The sequence below is a fragment of the Nothoprocta perdicaria genome, unplaced genomic scaffold, assembly GCF_003342845.1.
Source record: "Nothoprocta perdicaria isolate Ctin4 unplaced genomic scaffold, notPer1 scaffold_95, whole genome shotgun sequence".
NCBI lineage: Eukaryota > Metazoa > Chordata > Aves > Tinamiformes > Tinamidae > Nothoprocta > Nothoprocta perdicaria.
This window is the reverse complement of record NW_020456254.1, coordinates 1,611,829-1,627,428: the sequence shown is the minus strand read 5'-3', so window position 1 is coordinate 1,627,428 and position 15,600 is coordinate 1,611,829. Positions and strand designations below refer to the sequence as shown.

Here is a 15,600-nt window from a genome sequence, read left to right as displayed (position 1 = left end):
CTTTCCCCAGTATCCTTTGCTCCGTACTTAGCTGCAGTTGGCAGGCCATACAGAACAGTATATGTGTGCATTAAAAAGTCGTATCTATAAATACTGTTTGGCTGCATGTCCTGTTGTCATATCGGACACAATTTTATCTCCTTATAAGTTGCATGGGTGTTGTGAATTAGCAGTGTTGTGCATAGCAGTGTGGCAGAGCGCTGCTGCTGCTGCAGCTGCACTGGCTACGGAATTCAGTAGCCAGGGCGCCTTTCAGCGCTGGAACAGGGTTTCTCTACAAGGGCGGCATCTGCAGCCATTCAGCAGAAGAAAGTTTGGCTTGGGCTTAGCCAAGTTGATACCACGTCCATCCAGCAGTAATGTCAGCAGTCTATAATCAGAGCTAGACGATGTGTTTATCAGCCACTCAGCTGTACTGAATGAGCCCCTTTAGGCTTCCGTGGATAAGCTTGCAGACTGGCCTCTCTCTCGGCTAGGCTTTGGATGAAAGAGAAGAATGCAGCTAATATTTATATTCCTAGAATCTGTTCTTTTCAGTAAGCAGCCACCTTTGTGAGCCTGAAATAAAGCAGCATATTTTCCCTATGCAAATATATGTATTGCATAGATTACATTGGTATGGGCCACACATTTTATTAAGCAACCAGTGAAGCAAAACTGAAACTGAGAATATATGCACAGACCACAGCGACAAAAATGTTCCCAATCAGTGTGCCCACAATCCAGCTGGGTAGCTTGGCAAAAATATATAGCTATTTTAATTTTTAAAGTGCCCTGCAAACATTAATTTTCCCTATGAGAGCCATGAGTAAGTGCTATTCCTCTTTTAGAAATGGGGAAATGACAGGTAATACATTAAGTCAATGTCAGAGCCAGATTTAGAGTGAAGACTGTTTGGAACTACATGATCTTTTAACTGAGCCCATCAGTGCTTGCGTATTTGTTTCAGTAGGGTTTGGCTCTCGTTAATATAGAGCTTCTCTTTGCAGCCTCTGAAGCTTTGGGGAAGAGGATGATAGTTGGGCAATGTCACTTCTCCAGAATGAATGTGGTACTGGGCAAAAGTCTGCTGGGATAAACAGCAACAGTTTGTTGACTTCAGTGGGTTTTGTAAGCAGATTTGTTGAAGAGTTCCAAAAAAGTAACCAGCAAAGTTAAAGGAGTGCCAGATTTCTGCATTTTTTTCTTCATATCCTGATTTTTAAAAAAAGTCTACCTGCAAAATAGGAAGTGATAATTGCTCCCTGATACTATCTATTGATCCAGATTGATCTTCCTGCTTAAAGGGCTTTTGTCAAAACGGACTTAAAGGCAGAACATCTTAAGCTTCCAAGTGGCTGCTGCTGAATTGAAGCAGGTAGTTGGTGGTCGCTGCCTTGGAGGCAGCTGGGGATGGCTGGCGTTGCCCAGGCTGGTGCAGCCCGTCCAGGCAGCAAATGCGTCCGCACGATGCAACGAGCAGAGCCCCTCAGCCTGCACGGGAGCAGGGATGTTAGGCCTGGTGAGGTGCCACCCTGCAGGGCCAAACTGTTTGCAGGGCTGGGAGAGTGTCTGATTTTGTGGCTCGGTGCCGTGGGGCTGATTCCAGCTCACGAGCTCCTGCCCTTGGCTCCCTGCGTGGTGCGTAGGGAGCTGTGCCCAGGCCACACGCGTTCGCTCGCACACAGCTGGCGTGGCTGAGATTCCTCGGAGCCATTAATTACAAATATCTGAGCACATTTTAAATCCCTTAGGACTTACATAAAAGTAAAAATATTTCTTAGAGTAAAAGAGTAAAAAAGCCATTTCTTAGCTTCTTAGCTTTTTTTATTATTATTTCTTTTTTACTTGAATTGCACAAGATTTCCTGTCCTTCTCTAATTTATTCTCCACTAGTAAACAGCTGTCAAGTTATACCTGAAATCTACTTTGATGGTGTGTAAAGTGTGACATACACTTTAAACAACTAAATTTTGGTAAGGTGGTGGTTATTACAGACTCTGAGATTAGATTTAGATGAAAAAGAGCCCAGTTAGACCACTATTTTTTTTTTTTTTTTTTTAATTACATTTGGGATTAAAGCCATAGCAAAAAGTCACAGGTTTACTTCAGCCTCAATTAAGAAGCAAAGCTGATATGTTTTTGATAGGCTGCAGAGTTGATATGCTTCATATTCATCATCACCTTGACAAGATAGAAGAAGACCAACTTTAGAAAATATTTCATTTTATGAAGGATTCAAAGAGGCTTTAATATCATTTTGTATCATTTTGTACTTCCTTTCTTAACTTACCTTACAATATTAGCATATTATTTTTTAGTGATTACACAACTGATGTAATTTCTACAGTAATACTATCTTCAAGCTCACAGTTTCATCAGAGCTTACTCTTATACCTATCTTACCTTCTTAAACATGCCTTCTAAAATATTTGGTGGTGGAACACCTTGACATTGCACTTAATTAATTACTAATTTTTAAAAAATCTACCATCTCTAATGACGCAGACATCCTAGATCAATAAAGCTCCATCTTCTTATCCAGCTAGTAAACAAGTTGGTGTAACTTATGGTATAACTTACGGTATAAGTTATGGGTATGGGGTGCTCTCTTTCTGTAGGAACACTTTGGCAGTTCAGTTGTTCATGCAGCTCTTCATACTCATTTTCCTGGCATGTATTTCTGCAGAGCGAAAGCATCTCAGTATGGCCTATACTGCATATATACTTATATATGTGTGTACACATGTATGCTATATATATAAATTTATATAAATATGCTTTAAATAGCTCATTTCTCTAACACCATTTTGCAGCTGACACCTGTAAAACCAGTGGTTTCTGTCAGTTGACCACCCTAGCCGTGTCCACTGGGTTTGGTAGATACTAGAGCACCGTGCTCTGGAATGAGTGAGCTCGCCAGCAGCCCGGATCTCAGCAGAGTTCCTGGATGGGCAAGTAACCCCCTGCATCAGCAGGAACTACTGTAGTTACTTGAAGGGATGGCTAGTTACAGACTGCCCAGATTACAGTGGCTAGTAACAACATCCCTTTTCTTCTCCCACTTCCTTATTACCTTCCCTCTCCTTTCTTTATTCTTTCTAGCTTGCTTTTTAGATTGATCTTCGATTTCTTCCTTTTCCCTCTTGCTCTGCCTTCCCCTCTTTATTTGCAGCTTCTGCTGCTCCTTTCTGCTCGCTTGCAGCATGATCAATATGCAGTTCACAAAAAGAACCTTGTTGCATCCGCCGTTTTCCCCACTGTTGCTTATTGTTAACGTAGCAAACTGATGTCCCCGTTTCGCTGCCTCTTTCTGAAGAGCCATTATGCCGCTTCCTGGGAGCTTTGAGGTGGTAACAGGCATAGACAGGCACAAGCTGTTCATTGTCAATATGAACACTCAGTGCTGCAGCTTAAGCAAGGGTGTAAGTTCTCGTTATGTACAGAAAACACATGTACAGCCTCTTTTCCATATTTCTTTTCTGAGAGCAAGTGTAAAGTCTCGCCACGTTTTCAACGCCGTAGTCTTAACACCTTGCCTGTGGTAAACCCACCAGGACACCAGGCTCTGGTAAGCTACCCTAAAGTGGAAGTTCAGGGTAAAACATGATGTTTTCAAAATCTGGTTATTGACACTTGACTTTTTATTGGGAGTTAAACTGATATGTTTGCTGAACGCTGATGAATCTCTGCTCCCTCTTCCATCACTTGAAAATGCTTCATCACGTTCTCTCTGCTGATCAGCTCATTCAGCGAGTTTTGCTCTCCAGTGGATGGGACTTCTTAAGTGCTTACATAGCTTAAGAGATGGAAGAGTTGTCAGCAGACCACACTTAGCATGTTTAAACTGCTTGATTGCTGCAGCGCCAAGGCTTCCAGGCCCTTCCTCAGGCACTCTGGCACTGTTAGTCTGGAGCCTTCCATAACCGCTCGTGGGAGATCCCAGACCTCAGATGTCACCAGCTCTTTCACATTTTGGGTTTTTTTTGGTGTGTGTGTGTGCTGCAGGGCCTAAGTGAAGCTGGAAGTGAATGATGGGGATGTGTGGGTTCCCTTTCTTTGTTTCATAGTCCCCATAGTGGAGCACTTTGCAATAGCAATAGTTTTGCTATAGTTTTGAACAGGAAAGAAAGGTTCTTCATTCATTGACAGGACTTGGGCATCTCTAATCTTGCTCCAGCATGCTCACATTCCTGTGTTGTATTTTATTGGTGCAATCAAGGGATCACAAATAACGCTTCATAAAATTATAGACTGTGATGTTCTAATCTTTGTCTTGCTCACGTATTGGACTGCCATGACATTCCCGGTGAATAAATGTAAGCACAGCCCAACCTCTCCATCTTTATTGTGTAGTACTTAAGATACTTAATACCCCTTTTGTTGTTCTTTATTATTAACATAATAATTAGGATTTAATAATTTAAAAAGCCAACTTGTAATTGCAGTGCTATGAAGACGGGTGTCATGGACCACTAGACAGGATCCAAAGCTTTAGCATGAACAGACCCACATTTTTTGGCTCTTTGAATAATTCTTAGAAAGATCCTCTCAACCATGAGAGTCCATGTTCAACTGAGGAGTGTTAAAGCTCTGCGGCAGCTCCGAGGCCTCTCTCCACCACACACAGTAGGGGATAAGTTTACTGAGAAATATAATCTGCTCTAGTTTTGTATCAGATGCAAGTTGCTTGAGATTCATTTGTCAAGATTTAGACATCTCTCACATAAGTTATCTGCATTATGATCTGGTTGTCTGCTCTCTTTTTATAGTCACTGAAAAGAAATGGGCACTTTTGGAGCTTCATTCATGTGGTGCGTTTAAGACAGTTAAGTAGGGTGAGAAGGCTCTTGACCTAAAGTGGGGTTTTTTGTTTGCTTTTTTTCTGGTAGCAAAAAGTGAGTCTAGATGACTGGAACAGATGCAGACATCTGCATTGTCACCATCTAAATACAGGCGAATAAAACCCACCCAGCATATATGTATTCTGTAGTCAGAGAAAGGACTGCAGAGTTCTGGGCACACTTGCATTAAAGGTCATTGAACCAGGATGGTAAAAGTGCCAGAAAAACAAGGGTAAGAGGATCTTGACGACGGGCTAACATGAGGAGCCCTCCTGTGTCCAGAGAGGCTCTATTTTCTTCACTAATGGTGCCCGGACTAGCAACATTGCTGACGGTGTAGGAACGTCTGTGTGTGCTCCAGGCCTGCTTTGAAATGCAGGTGTTACCTGCAGGTTGTGCTTCCCGGGAGCATGTGCAGACCGTGGCACTTCTCCCCTGTCGCTGGCGTAGCTCTGTGCTGCACTCCTCTTTCATCAGGACACATCATCTTACTGTCCAGCTCTATCTTTGATGTTTCTGACGTTCATTTTATGGAGAAGCCAAATACAGAAAAATGTCATCAATTTTCTTCTGTTATGAGCCTGCAAACATAAGTGTATTCTCTATGCTGCTTTCTAGTGATTTTCCCAGTTTAAATCTTGAAATCTCTAAGCAATAGGGATTCCCCTTCTTCCTATGAGTGGTTTTAACATATTATGGGACACCTCATGAGAACACGTTTTGAACTACCTCTAAAGAGCTTCACTCCTGAGCTAGGATGCAACCCTGGCTGTATGAAGGCTATGCTCAGTTACGAGTAAGGAGAAAATACCCTGTCTGCTATTTACACTTTATCTTGAAATGCACATTAATATGATGTCAATTTGTTTAACCTAAAATGGCTAGAGAACATTTATAGAAACTTTGTCTTTATTTTGCCTTTGCAGATGATCATTCCAGGATATGTTTGAAAGCTGAAAACAGCCACGACAGTTCGGACTACATCAATGCTAGCCCAATTGTAAGTACAAAGTCCCGTGAGAAATAATACAAATAATCAGTCTTTATCTTTCCCCGTCGTTAAAATGTGCTGACGTGAGGCACCTCACTGAACAGGCAATGCCATCATCTAAGGATGTCCCTTGAAAGTGAAGAGAAATAAATGTCCTGCATGTGTTTGCAATGCCCTTGAAGGTTTCTAACAAAGGATACTAAGATGCTGAGAGAAGAAAATCACTAAATAGTCATCCTTCTATCTCATCTTCATACTGTCAGATTTTTAGGATTTGATATTAGTATTTTACCAGTCACTAAACTCAAGAGTATACCCATAGCTCAGTGTTGCTTTTCCTTCTCAGAGGAGATAAAACTTGCTTGTTGTTCCTCCTTAAACATTTCCTTATTTTTAACTTCTTCTAATAGCTAACGAAGATTGGCTGCTGTAGCTGTGGAGAGCTGAGCTCCAAAGCGCCACTTCTGACTTTGCCTCCTCTCTGCCCTCCTGATGAGCAGTTGTCCATGTCTAGCTCTCTTAGTTCTTCTCTGATCTCGCTGGTTTGACAGCAGGAACAAAAGCCTTTGCCACATGCATGTCCTTTCAAACTGCAAAATAGGTCAATGCAGTTTTTGCTTCCAAATGCTCCAGCGTGGCCCTGGTGCCCTTTATCACCCTGCATAAGCTGAAGGCGAAACTTTTTTCATCTGTGAAAGGTGGTAAGGAGAAATAGTCTCTGTTTTTAGACACAAACCAGGTATGATCGAGCCAGCAGATTTGCCCTGTCGTGGTGTCAATGGAAGTGCCAGCGGGTTATATTGACATTACTTAGATACTGAAAAGTTATTTAAAGAAAACTGTTCTGGGCAAGAATTTAGGATGGAAAATTAAATTTCACTCCAGTGGGCTGCATATGTCATTACTAGCTCATTTTCTTGGGGAGTATCACTCCCCCAGTTAAATCACTTTGTGTGGGCAAGGCATCTAACAATTTGCAATAGCCCGAAATTACAGACTACTTCCTGCCAATTTTGTTGACAGTACTTTTTCATTAAAAAAAAAAGAAAAGCAAAATCCATAGGAACTGCTCTGTGAGCTTTGTATTTGTTACTTTCAGCAGAGTTTAAAAGCTTATTTCCTGGAGAATGTATAAAAATATTTCTTTCAAAGACCTAAAACATACATAGAACCAAATTAAAATCTCTAGGATGCAGTTGTGTGGTATTTTGGTCATGGTTTTTGCACTGAGGAACATTATTTTCTAAAGCTGATAGATGTAACTGAATATTTTTGCTGCTTTAGATGTATCCTGTTTAGTTGTATCACCAATGTCTGTAGCTTAGGGTAGAGGGCAAAGCTCATGCTCCCTTTGGGAGCTGCCAGATGCCTTTTTAGAGGACCAGGGTAGATGTGCACAGACTAGAGCATCGTTTAGACTATGTTGTGTCTCTGACTGGACCAAGGTCTAGGTAGCTCCAGGATCTGAAGCTCATCAGTGTGACTTGGAGCTCAGGAGATGCATCTGCCTTATGAAATTACACACAGAGATCTAGGTCTGGGGCTTTCCTGCACCTTTTACCTTAGTTCCCTTAATTAAAATGATGGGCCAAGTATTAGATTGAGTAGTCCTAGTGAATAGAGAGACAGATGCCACGGATATAGTTGGGAACGGATTTGGTCTCTCAGGATGCCCCAAGCTAATGCAGTCAGAGTCTCTGCTTCAGGAGCTTTAACCTTGATGGTTTTACAGACAGTTGTCATCTTGACTTTCCATCTAGCACTTAGGGACATTCCTTTCTGCAATATATTTCTTTTTCATGTTTTTTTTTTCCAAACTCAGATCTGTCCAGTTAAATAAGTCACTCTGCTGACCAATGAAGCTGAAATCTTCTGCTTGTGCTCACTAGTAAACCTGTGGGTTGTCTCTGGGTCACCACTACCCGTGTGCTCAGAGCTCCAGGACCACACAAGCATTTCCTTGGGCTGGGACATGCAGACAACATCTTGCAGGACCATAGACAACTGCAAAGGGAAACTCTGAGTTCCTCTTTTTCCAGACAAGATTAGGGATACTGCCAAGTGGGATGGAATGCCACAGCCCCCATTCAGACCTGTATTACTCCAAGGAAGGAGATGCTCCACATCCACATCAGTAAAGGAGGGCTATGTTCCCAGTCATCAGTAGAAGGTGCATTTCTGAAGGTGATGCAGTGGGATGTAAGCAGAAGTCCCTACTTTGCAAGCCCGTGGCTTGGAAGATTTCCCCGCAAGCTGCTTCATTTCAAGGCAGATGAAACATTTTCCGGTTGCTGCAAGCGCATTTTTTAATCCAGTCCTTGTTTTCATATAATGAAGTAGAACATAGGAGTGCCAGAGGCTTTCAGTCCTTCCCCCCTCAGCATCCTACTGGGATATTCCGCTGGGCACTTGACTCTGTGGTGTTTACCCTGACTGTGCAACTGCTGCAGCTTGAGCTTGGCACACAGGCTATTACTCCTGCTGTTTATTTGAGATATTTTCCTTTGGCAGACCCACGTTTGATCAATGTCTCTGTAAGTGCACGGCAGATCTGGAATACCAGCGAGTCTGCCTGTATTTGCTCTTGCAAAAATCCCTCCTTTTTTTTTTCCCTGCCTTTCAACTTAAGTAACCTGGGTAATTATCATGTCAATACACCCCTGTTCCGGGTGCAGTTGCACCGGGTTGGGAGCCAGCAGTGTAGCGAGCTGCAAGAGGGACATTAATAGCACTCCCTCCATAGGCCTGGCCTGACGAGGGGAGGATTTTCCTTCTCCCCATGCGTGTGAGCTGTCTGATGAGGGAAGAGTGCAAAATAATTATCCTTTAGCTTCAGGAAAGGAGGCCTCCAGTCGTGTAGATGTTGCAGGGCATCTCCAGCTTCTGGGTGAGCGGTCCAGGCTCCAGCTGCGGCTCAACTCAGCCTCAGCTGAAGTCTGAATGAGGGCAACGGGTCGCAGAAGAGAGCCCTGCACTCGGCCATGGACCTCCTGTCCACGTGGGTCCTCCTGTTAACGAACCTTATCCCTCCTTGGGACCTGCTTCCTCCCCTGCAGACTGTGGAAATGGGCTTTGATTCCTGGCCGCTCCGTGGTGGGCGAGGAGACTCTGTGGAGAGATTCAGTCCTGCGGCGGGAGGTCAAGCAAAGAGGCTCCCTGAAAGAATTTACAGGGGGAAACTGGGCTAGAAATCTGTTTCCCTCCTCTCTGCAATAACATAAAGTGCTATGATAATAACTGCGCTCTCGGCGGCGGAATGAAAAGCCTGCAATTACAGCACAAGGAGACCCTGACTGTGCAGAATAAAACTGTGATAATTACATCTGTCATATTTGTACTTAGTCCTCATTAAATTTCGGGGAAATCATCTGGTAGTAAATAATGTGCAATCTTTGCTTTTAAATCAGAGGTCATGAAAGTAAATGGGAATTCTGTTTTTCCTCATAGGGTGTCTGAGAGGGAAAAAAAAATCCCATCAACTACATTTAAAAACTCAGTTTGCTTGTTATTGAAGACACCAGACTGAGGAATGTCATTAACATGACAGTTTGCTCAAACACAGCATACAAATTTTATCACCAAGAATAGACTCTGAAATTCATAATGGCATTTGCAACCAGATTTGCTTCTTTCATTCCATTAGGGATTTTAAAATAAAAACTTTAAAATAAAGATTTTAAAATTGTTTTTAAATTGTTTAAATTTTAATTCAAACATAAAGATGAGGACTAATCTGCCTTTTTAATTTTAGTGTTGAGATGAATGTGATTGCAATGTTTATCTGCATTTGCTGGATATGCCTTCTTTAACAGAAAAAAACTCACAAATTCAAGAGACTTTATGCTCTGTTTAATAAACAGATACAGGAAAGTAGATTTTATCACTTTTATAAACATACTAAAGCTGTAAACTACCCCCTTACTCGATTGGTCATAAATTTTTAAGACATTAATAAGAGTTCAACTTTCTTTCCATCACACTTAGTTTCTGTTGGGTCTCATTCTGATCTCATGTGATATCAGCTGGAGTGAGAGGCTTTTGACTAAGGTAAATACAGGTGCCTGAGATCACATCTCACCCAGCGTCTTCCTGGGGATGGAAAATGTGGATCTGACAAGCTGAGAGGGAAGGTAAAAGGCAGGAATGAATGAATGTATCTTCTACATAAGATTTCCAAAGGATCATTGATGCGTATTGACTTTGCAGAGTTATATTTTTTTTCAGTACAAGAATGTGTATGTAACCACTCTTAAAAACAAATTTACTCACAGAATGCATTCTATTTGGCTGCATTTCATCAGCCTTATCAGTGAAATCAGCAGCAGCAGCACAATCTGTTTGAAAAGAAACAACAAAATTCCGAGTCCTCAGGGAGACCACAAAGGCCTAGAGTGGAGCAGTGGCATGGTGCAGATTGATCGCCTGACCTTGGCCTTACTATATTGCATCCTATATATATATATATATATATATATATATATATATATATATATATATATATATGGAGATAGAGAGAATTCCCCTACAGTAGAACAATTTGAACATTTGCAACTTTTTCTTTCCCAAAACCACCAATCCATCTAGTTCTGATGTAGTTCACGTGAGCTCTGTGCTTTGACAGGGGTTCCCATCAAGGCTTTTTTACCAAAGGGAATAAACTCTTGTTCTTACTGAGCAATGACCGTGACAGTGATTTTTGATGATTGTTTCTGTGTAAAATGTTAGTCAGCAGTGGATTCTTGGTTTAGTTTTTGATAATACAGAGTTTGTTCTTCTCCATTCTTCTCTGGAGCAGAATATTCTCTGGATTTTCTGTTTTATTTTGGTGAAGAGAGGAATGCAAAGCATCTGTTGGAGAACAGAAAAACTACTGACATGAAAAAGCCTTTTACTTTATCCTTGATCCATTAGTTTTAAACCAATTTCTGATTTTATTTCTTATTCAAATTTTTATTAAGTTTGATAAAATTAAGATACCCTTAGTGCAGTAACCCTGGGAGAATTTTTAAAAATAAATGCATAAAATAAAGAAAACATTCAAGAACCTTGCAGTCAGCTAATCACTTTAAATGGAATGTGACTAAAGTAGAGCTTTCTCTCTCTCTTTTTTTTTTTTTTTTTTTTTTTTTTTTTTGCCTTTAAAGCAGTGCATATTTTAGAAAATTGATGAAACCGGAAATTTCATTTAATTAATTTCATCTTTGTCCTTATTTTTTCTGAAGTTGCAGATCATCTAATAGTGCGATAGGGCTTCCTGCCATCCTCTATTTGCTCCGAGCAAGCAACGTTTCTGCTCCTAATTGTTTTCTGTGCAGCCCAGTGTGCTTGGAATGTAATAATTGTAATTGTCTTTTGAATTATTGTTAAACTGCAGCTCCACTTGGCTGCTCGGGGCTGATTGTCATGTTTGCCACGTTCCTGCAGCACCTTTGTGACAGAGGTTGATTAATGCTGAAATGCCAACAACGGCCTGGTCCTGATTTATCAGCTGCATGTTTAGAGGCATTTCCTCGGTGACAGTGCTATTTACATCAGCCTGGATTTCGTCTGCCTTTGTTTTCTGCCTTGTCTTCATACAAAAGAAATCAGTTTGGGAAGAAATTCCAAGTAAATTACTATTTTAATAAAGTTTAGTGCATTCCCCCATGGTTTGATTTTCGAAGTTAAGCTCCTGAAGTCACAGCTTAGACAAGTGGAATCATTTTTAAGTGTTTTCCACTGCTAGCTGCAAACCCTTCTTGCTGCAGCTGCTTTTTCTAAGCTACACTTTTTAGTTATAAGAAATAAGTAATAATATTTTTAAAAAAAATACTTTAAAAGACATTTAAATACTACATATTGCTGTCGGATTCAAAACAACGAAAAAATGACTTCAGTGGTAATGGAGCAACCCAAACTTCAAATGTGGATTTGGTCAATCATGTTCTCTGCTGATTGCAAACCTTGTTTTGTTTGCTTTTCGATGCTAAACAGAAGGAAGAGAGAGAGTTGGCCCTTGGAAAGGATTCCTAAGCTTTTCTGCTAATACATCATTTGGCAGCAGGCTGGTTTTTGCCTGATCTCAGAATACCTGTGGTAGTAAATGCACTGCTATCAGCATTGCCTTTGTCACGAGGCAAAGAAAGCAAGGCCAAAACTGGTTCCGAGCTGCTGTTTATTGTGCAGGGCTGTTTGCTGGCAAAGGCAGCAGCTAAATGAAACATGCCGTCACAACTGGAAAATATGGAATTATAGCCAGTCTGGTCAAAGTTTCCTCTGCCCATGAGAGGTGATTGAACAGTGACTTCTATGGAGGCAGTGCCTCCGTTTTACCTGCGATTTGTTGTCATGGAGAATTTTAATGTTGAGTCCGGTTTAATTATACATCGGAAAATTAGAAGCATCACGGGGTTCTCCTCCTTTTTGCAGCGCTCGTTGTAGAGTTACTCTGTTAGAATAACTTACATCTGTTCCTTTATGGCGCTTCCCTCTTTTATGTTGCACATAATTATGAGGTGCCTTCTTTTACGCTGACATCTACCAGCACTGAAAGTTTTGATATGCTGTGAATAAATCCAGTTAATGCAAATGTGCCTCACGTTCCTTCTTATTCCGACCTTCACGTCTAGAATCTGTAAGTGGAGTGAGGCAAATTCTGCCTTCAGCTACAGCAACGTGGGTCTGAGTTAACTCTCACTGACTTTCTGAGTGAGAGCTGGCCTGGGCCTTTGCTCTTTGTGGGGAAAGTTTTGTCTTGCCCAGCTCAGGATTAGAATGAGCTGGCGGCTGTTTTAATCCCAAGAGCTGATCTTCCTTCTCAGGAGAATGGGTCCTAAGATTGAGAACCAAGAAAACCACCCATCAGATAGAAAACATTCATTGTAACACACTAATCCTATTTACTCCTGATAGCTTTGTTGCTCAGATTCGTTATTTTTTCTGCTCAGTGAATTTTATGCTCCGTGAATTAAATGTTATAATTAAGGTCCTTAAGCAGAACTTCTTCTATTGAGGCCAGATCCATGCATTTAGATAAATCGGCTGACCAGAAAAGGCCAGCGACTGAATTTGTTCCCCAGTTTTGCTCTTTTTTAGCTGCTCGTGCCCTTGGCTGGCATGGTGGAAATGGAGAACAGAGCTGGATGCGCCCGGCACTCGCAGCACTCGCTGTCGAAAAATGCCTCAGCCGGCTCCTGGGTTGCTATGAAACCGTGAGGGCTGATCTTAAATAAACGCTTTTGTCAGCCACCATAAATGCATATATTGAGCACATAGGATGTTGCGCATCATATGTGCTGATATTTATCTAGGAACAGCAGTCTCTTGTGGGAAAAGATGTCCTCTGAGCTTATAAATAGAAATAAAATTATTTGCTTGCCAGTAAAAGGGAGAGGGACATGTCAGGCCTTGTTACTGCTCCGGCGCTTATTTTCTGCCTCCTGCACAGCCAGGGATTTTCCTTGAACGAAATCAAGCCTGTGTTCCCCTTCTTTATTCCAGATGGACCACGACCCCCGAAATCCTGCCTATATTGCCACCCAGGGCCCTCTCCCCGCTACTGGTGCTGACTTCTGGCAGGTGAGTTAAACGTCTCTTTGAGAGCTCAGTCTTTGCTGAGGCAACTGCTGTTCTCTAAGGGGTCAGGGGCATGAAAAGCCCACTGTACCCAGCCTGCAATGGAGTTGCTGGGAAAATATGTTTTGTTTGTTTGTTGAAACTTCTAAAAATCTAGTCTATGGATGTTAAAGCCATTTTTTAATATGACAAACTAAAGACCAGTTGATCTAGAAGTGCTGTGGAAAACCTCAAGCCAAAGTGTTCAGATTTTAGTCACACGTTTAAGGCCAGGTCTCCCTAGTCAGCCTGCAGCCTGAGACTGGGTGATTTTCAAAGCTGACCCTGCTAAGAGCATGGTCAGAATGAGTTGGTTTTCTCCAGATCACAAAGGACCTAACACTCTGTGCTGTGAATTTTTCAATTGAAATCTGCTTCTCCTAGGCCCCAGTTCCTCCAAATCCTTATGCATTTGGCTGAGTGGAAAGCCAAGGCACCACTCTACAGCATCAAGACAAAATACCTCATAAATCTTAGCAAAATGAAGACTCAAGACAGGTTTTACCGGTTTAGATGCTCGAGCGGAGCATCTATTTGGGACTTGCTTTTAGAAGCACAGAGCAAATGTTTTTTGTCTGAAATAATTTAAGCTGTTGTTTCGGCTTAAATTTTCAAGTAACTGGTAATTTTTGTCTTCACTATGTGGCAATTAGATAGTGTTGAAAAATCTGATTTTTTAACCTTAGTGAGTGATTGCTTGTATCAAGCATTGTATTTTAAAAATGTTTCTTAATGTAAACATGAAATATCAGCTATCACATTAGCTATTTGGAAATGGCATTTTATGATTCCTAAGGGCTGTTGTTTTAGATACATATTTTTTCATTTTGTGTGTTTTCAAGTTGTATGTTTATATTTTACATATTTTTACCTGTAACTGCCCATTTACCTGTGGCAAAAATGTACATCCCATTTCTAAAGGAGGCATTTAAAGAACAAATTCTTCTTAAGCTTTGCTGCTGACAAATCTAAATTAATCATAGAAAGATAAGATGATGGGTATGTTCCAGACTTTTTTCGTTCTAATTTAAAGACAATTTTAGTGTCCTGCTGTAAGAGGGAAAATCAGTGTTAGAATCAAGTATTTCTGTGATTAAATATTTCATTTAGTGTGTACAAAGTCCAGATTTCTCCAGGCATGGAGTGATTGAAGCTGAAAAGCAATTTCTCTGCTCTGCAGTCCAGGCTTCTTCCATTCAACTCCATACTCAGAAAGTCTCTTTCTTGAATTTTTCCCCTCATGTTATTTGTGGCTGGAGATTTCTTTGTTTCTTTTCCGTTTACCTTCTGCTCTGTTTTATTTCCTTCTCCTCCCACTTACCCATCAGTAAAAGATGGCTCCATCTTCCTGCCAAATTGTTGTGTTTGTTCTATTTTCCAAGCAAACCGCTTGGTAACAGTGGTTCAAGTCCAAGTGGTTCCTGCTGAAGTGTGCCTCTCTCTCTCTTTTTTGCGAGATTTAATTCTTATATATGTTTTGATTATACAACATATAATCCCTAGGGCAGAGTCTTCTGTCCATAGCCTCTGGAACGCAGCGGGTATGTGGTGCAAGTCAAAAGATGTGGCTTGAAGTTGTTGCTGTTGACAGCCAAAGAGGCCAAAGCAAAGTCTGTGGCTGTTTTTCACCTAGCAGTACCTATGAGAAGGTAAAGCATGAGAAACCTGAATTTGCTCTGGAGTCTAGAGAACTAACCTTCCAGCACAGAACCCTATGACATTTCCTTGAATGCAGTTTTCTGTAGATTATACTGATCATGGGCTGCCCCCAGGGATGGTTTAGATATTCAGTTACTCATTCCGGATGCTTCTCCTCCTCCCTCAGCCTCCTCCGCTCAGCACTGGCTGCTGCTGAGCCCCGTTTCTGCCGCCCCTTCCACGTGCTCCACATGCATGAGAACAGCGACCAGTTCCAGAGAGACCTGGGAGCTTTCTGCTACTCTGTGTCCAAATGCACGACGCTTCAGCAAGTAGTTTAGCAGTGCCTTGTAGGGCAGGACTTACGGTATTTATTGCTTCTTATTTTTGCAGACAGAGACTTAGGTGCAGCTGGGTGTCCAAAGCTCCTAGTTGCACAGCCAGCAGCAGCCACTGCTTTTCCTTGGCTAAAGAGCTTCGCCAGCAGGTAGCTGCTATAATTGTTCCCACACCTGAAGGCAATTCAAGCTGTTTTCTTAAAAAAAAAAAAAAAAA

General features: G+C 41.5%; 1 protein-coding gene across 1 annotated transcript in view; it reads left to right on the top strand.

The window, feature by feature from the left end:
- The window catches only part of PTPRN2 (protein tyrosine phosphatase, receptor type N2), a 373,439-nt gene that overhangs the window by 319,402 nt on the left and 38,437 nt on the right, over positions 1 to 15,600 (top strand). The window contains exons 11-12 of the mRNA XM_026053004.1: positions 5,750 to 5,823; positions 13,294 to 13,371. Coding sequence (XP_025908789.1) covers positions 5,750 to 5,823; positions 13,294 to 13,371 — 152 coding nt within the window. The remainder of the gene's footprint in view (positions 1 to 5,749; positions 5,824 to 13,293; positions 13,372 to 15,600) is intronic.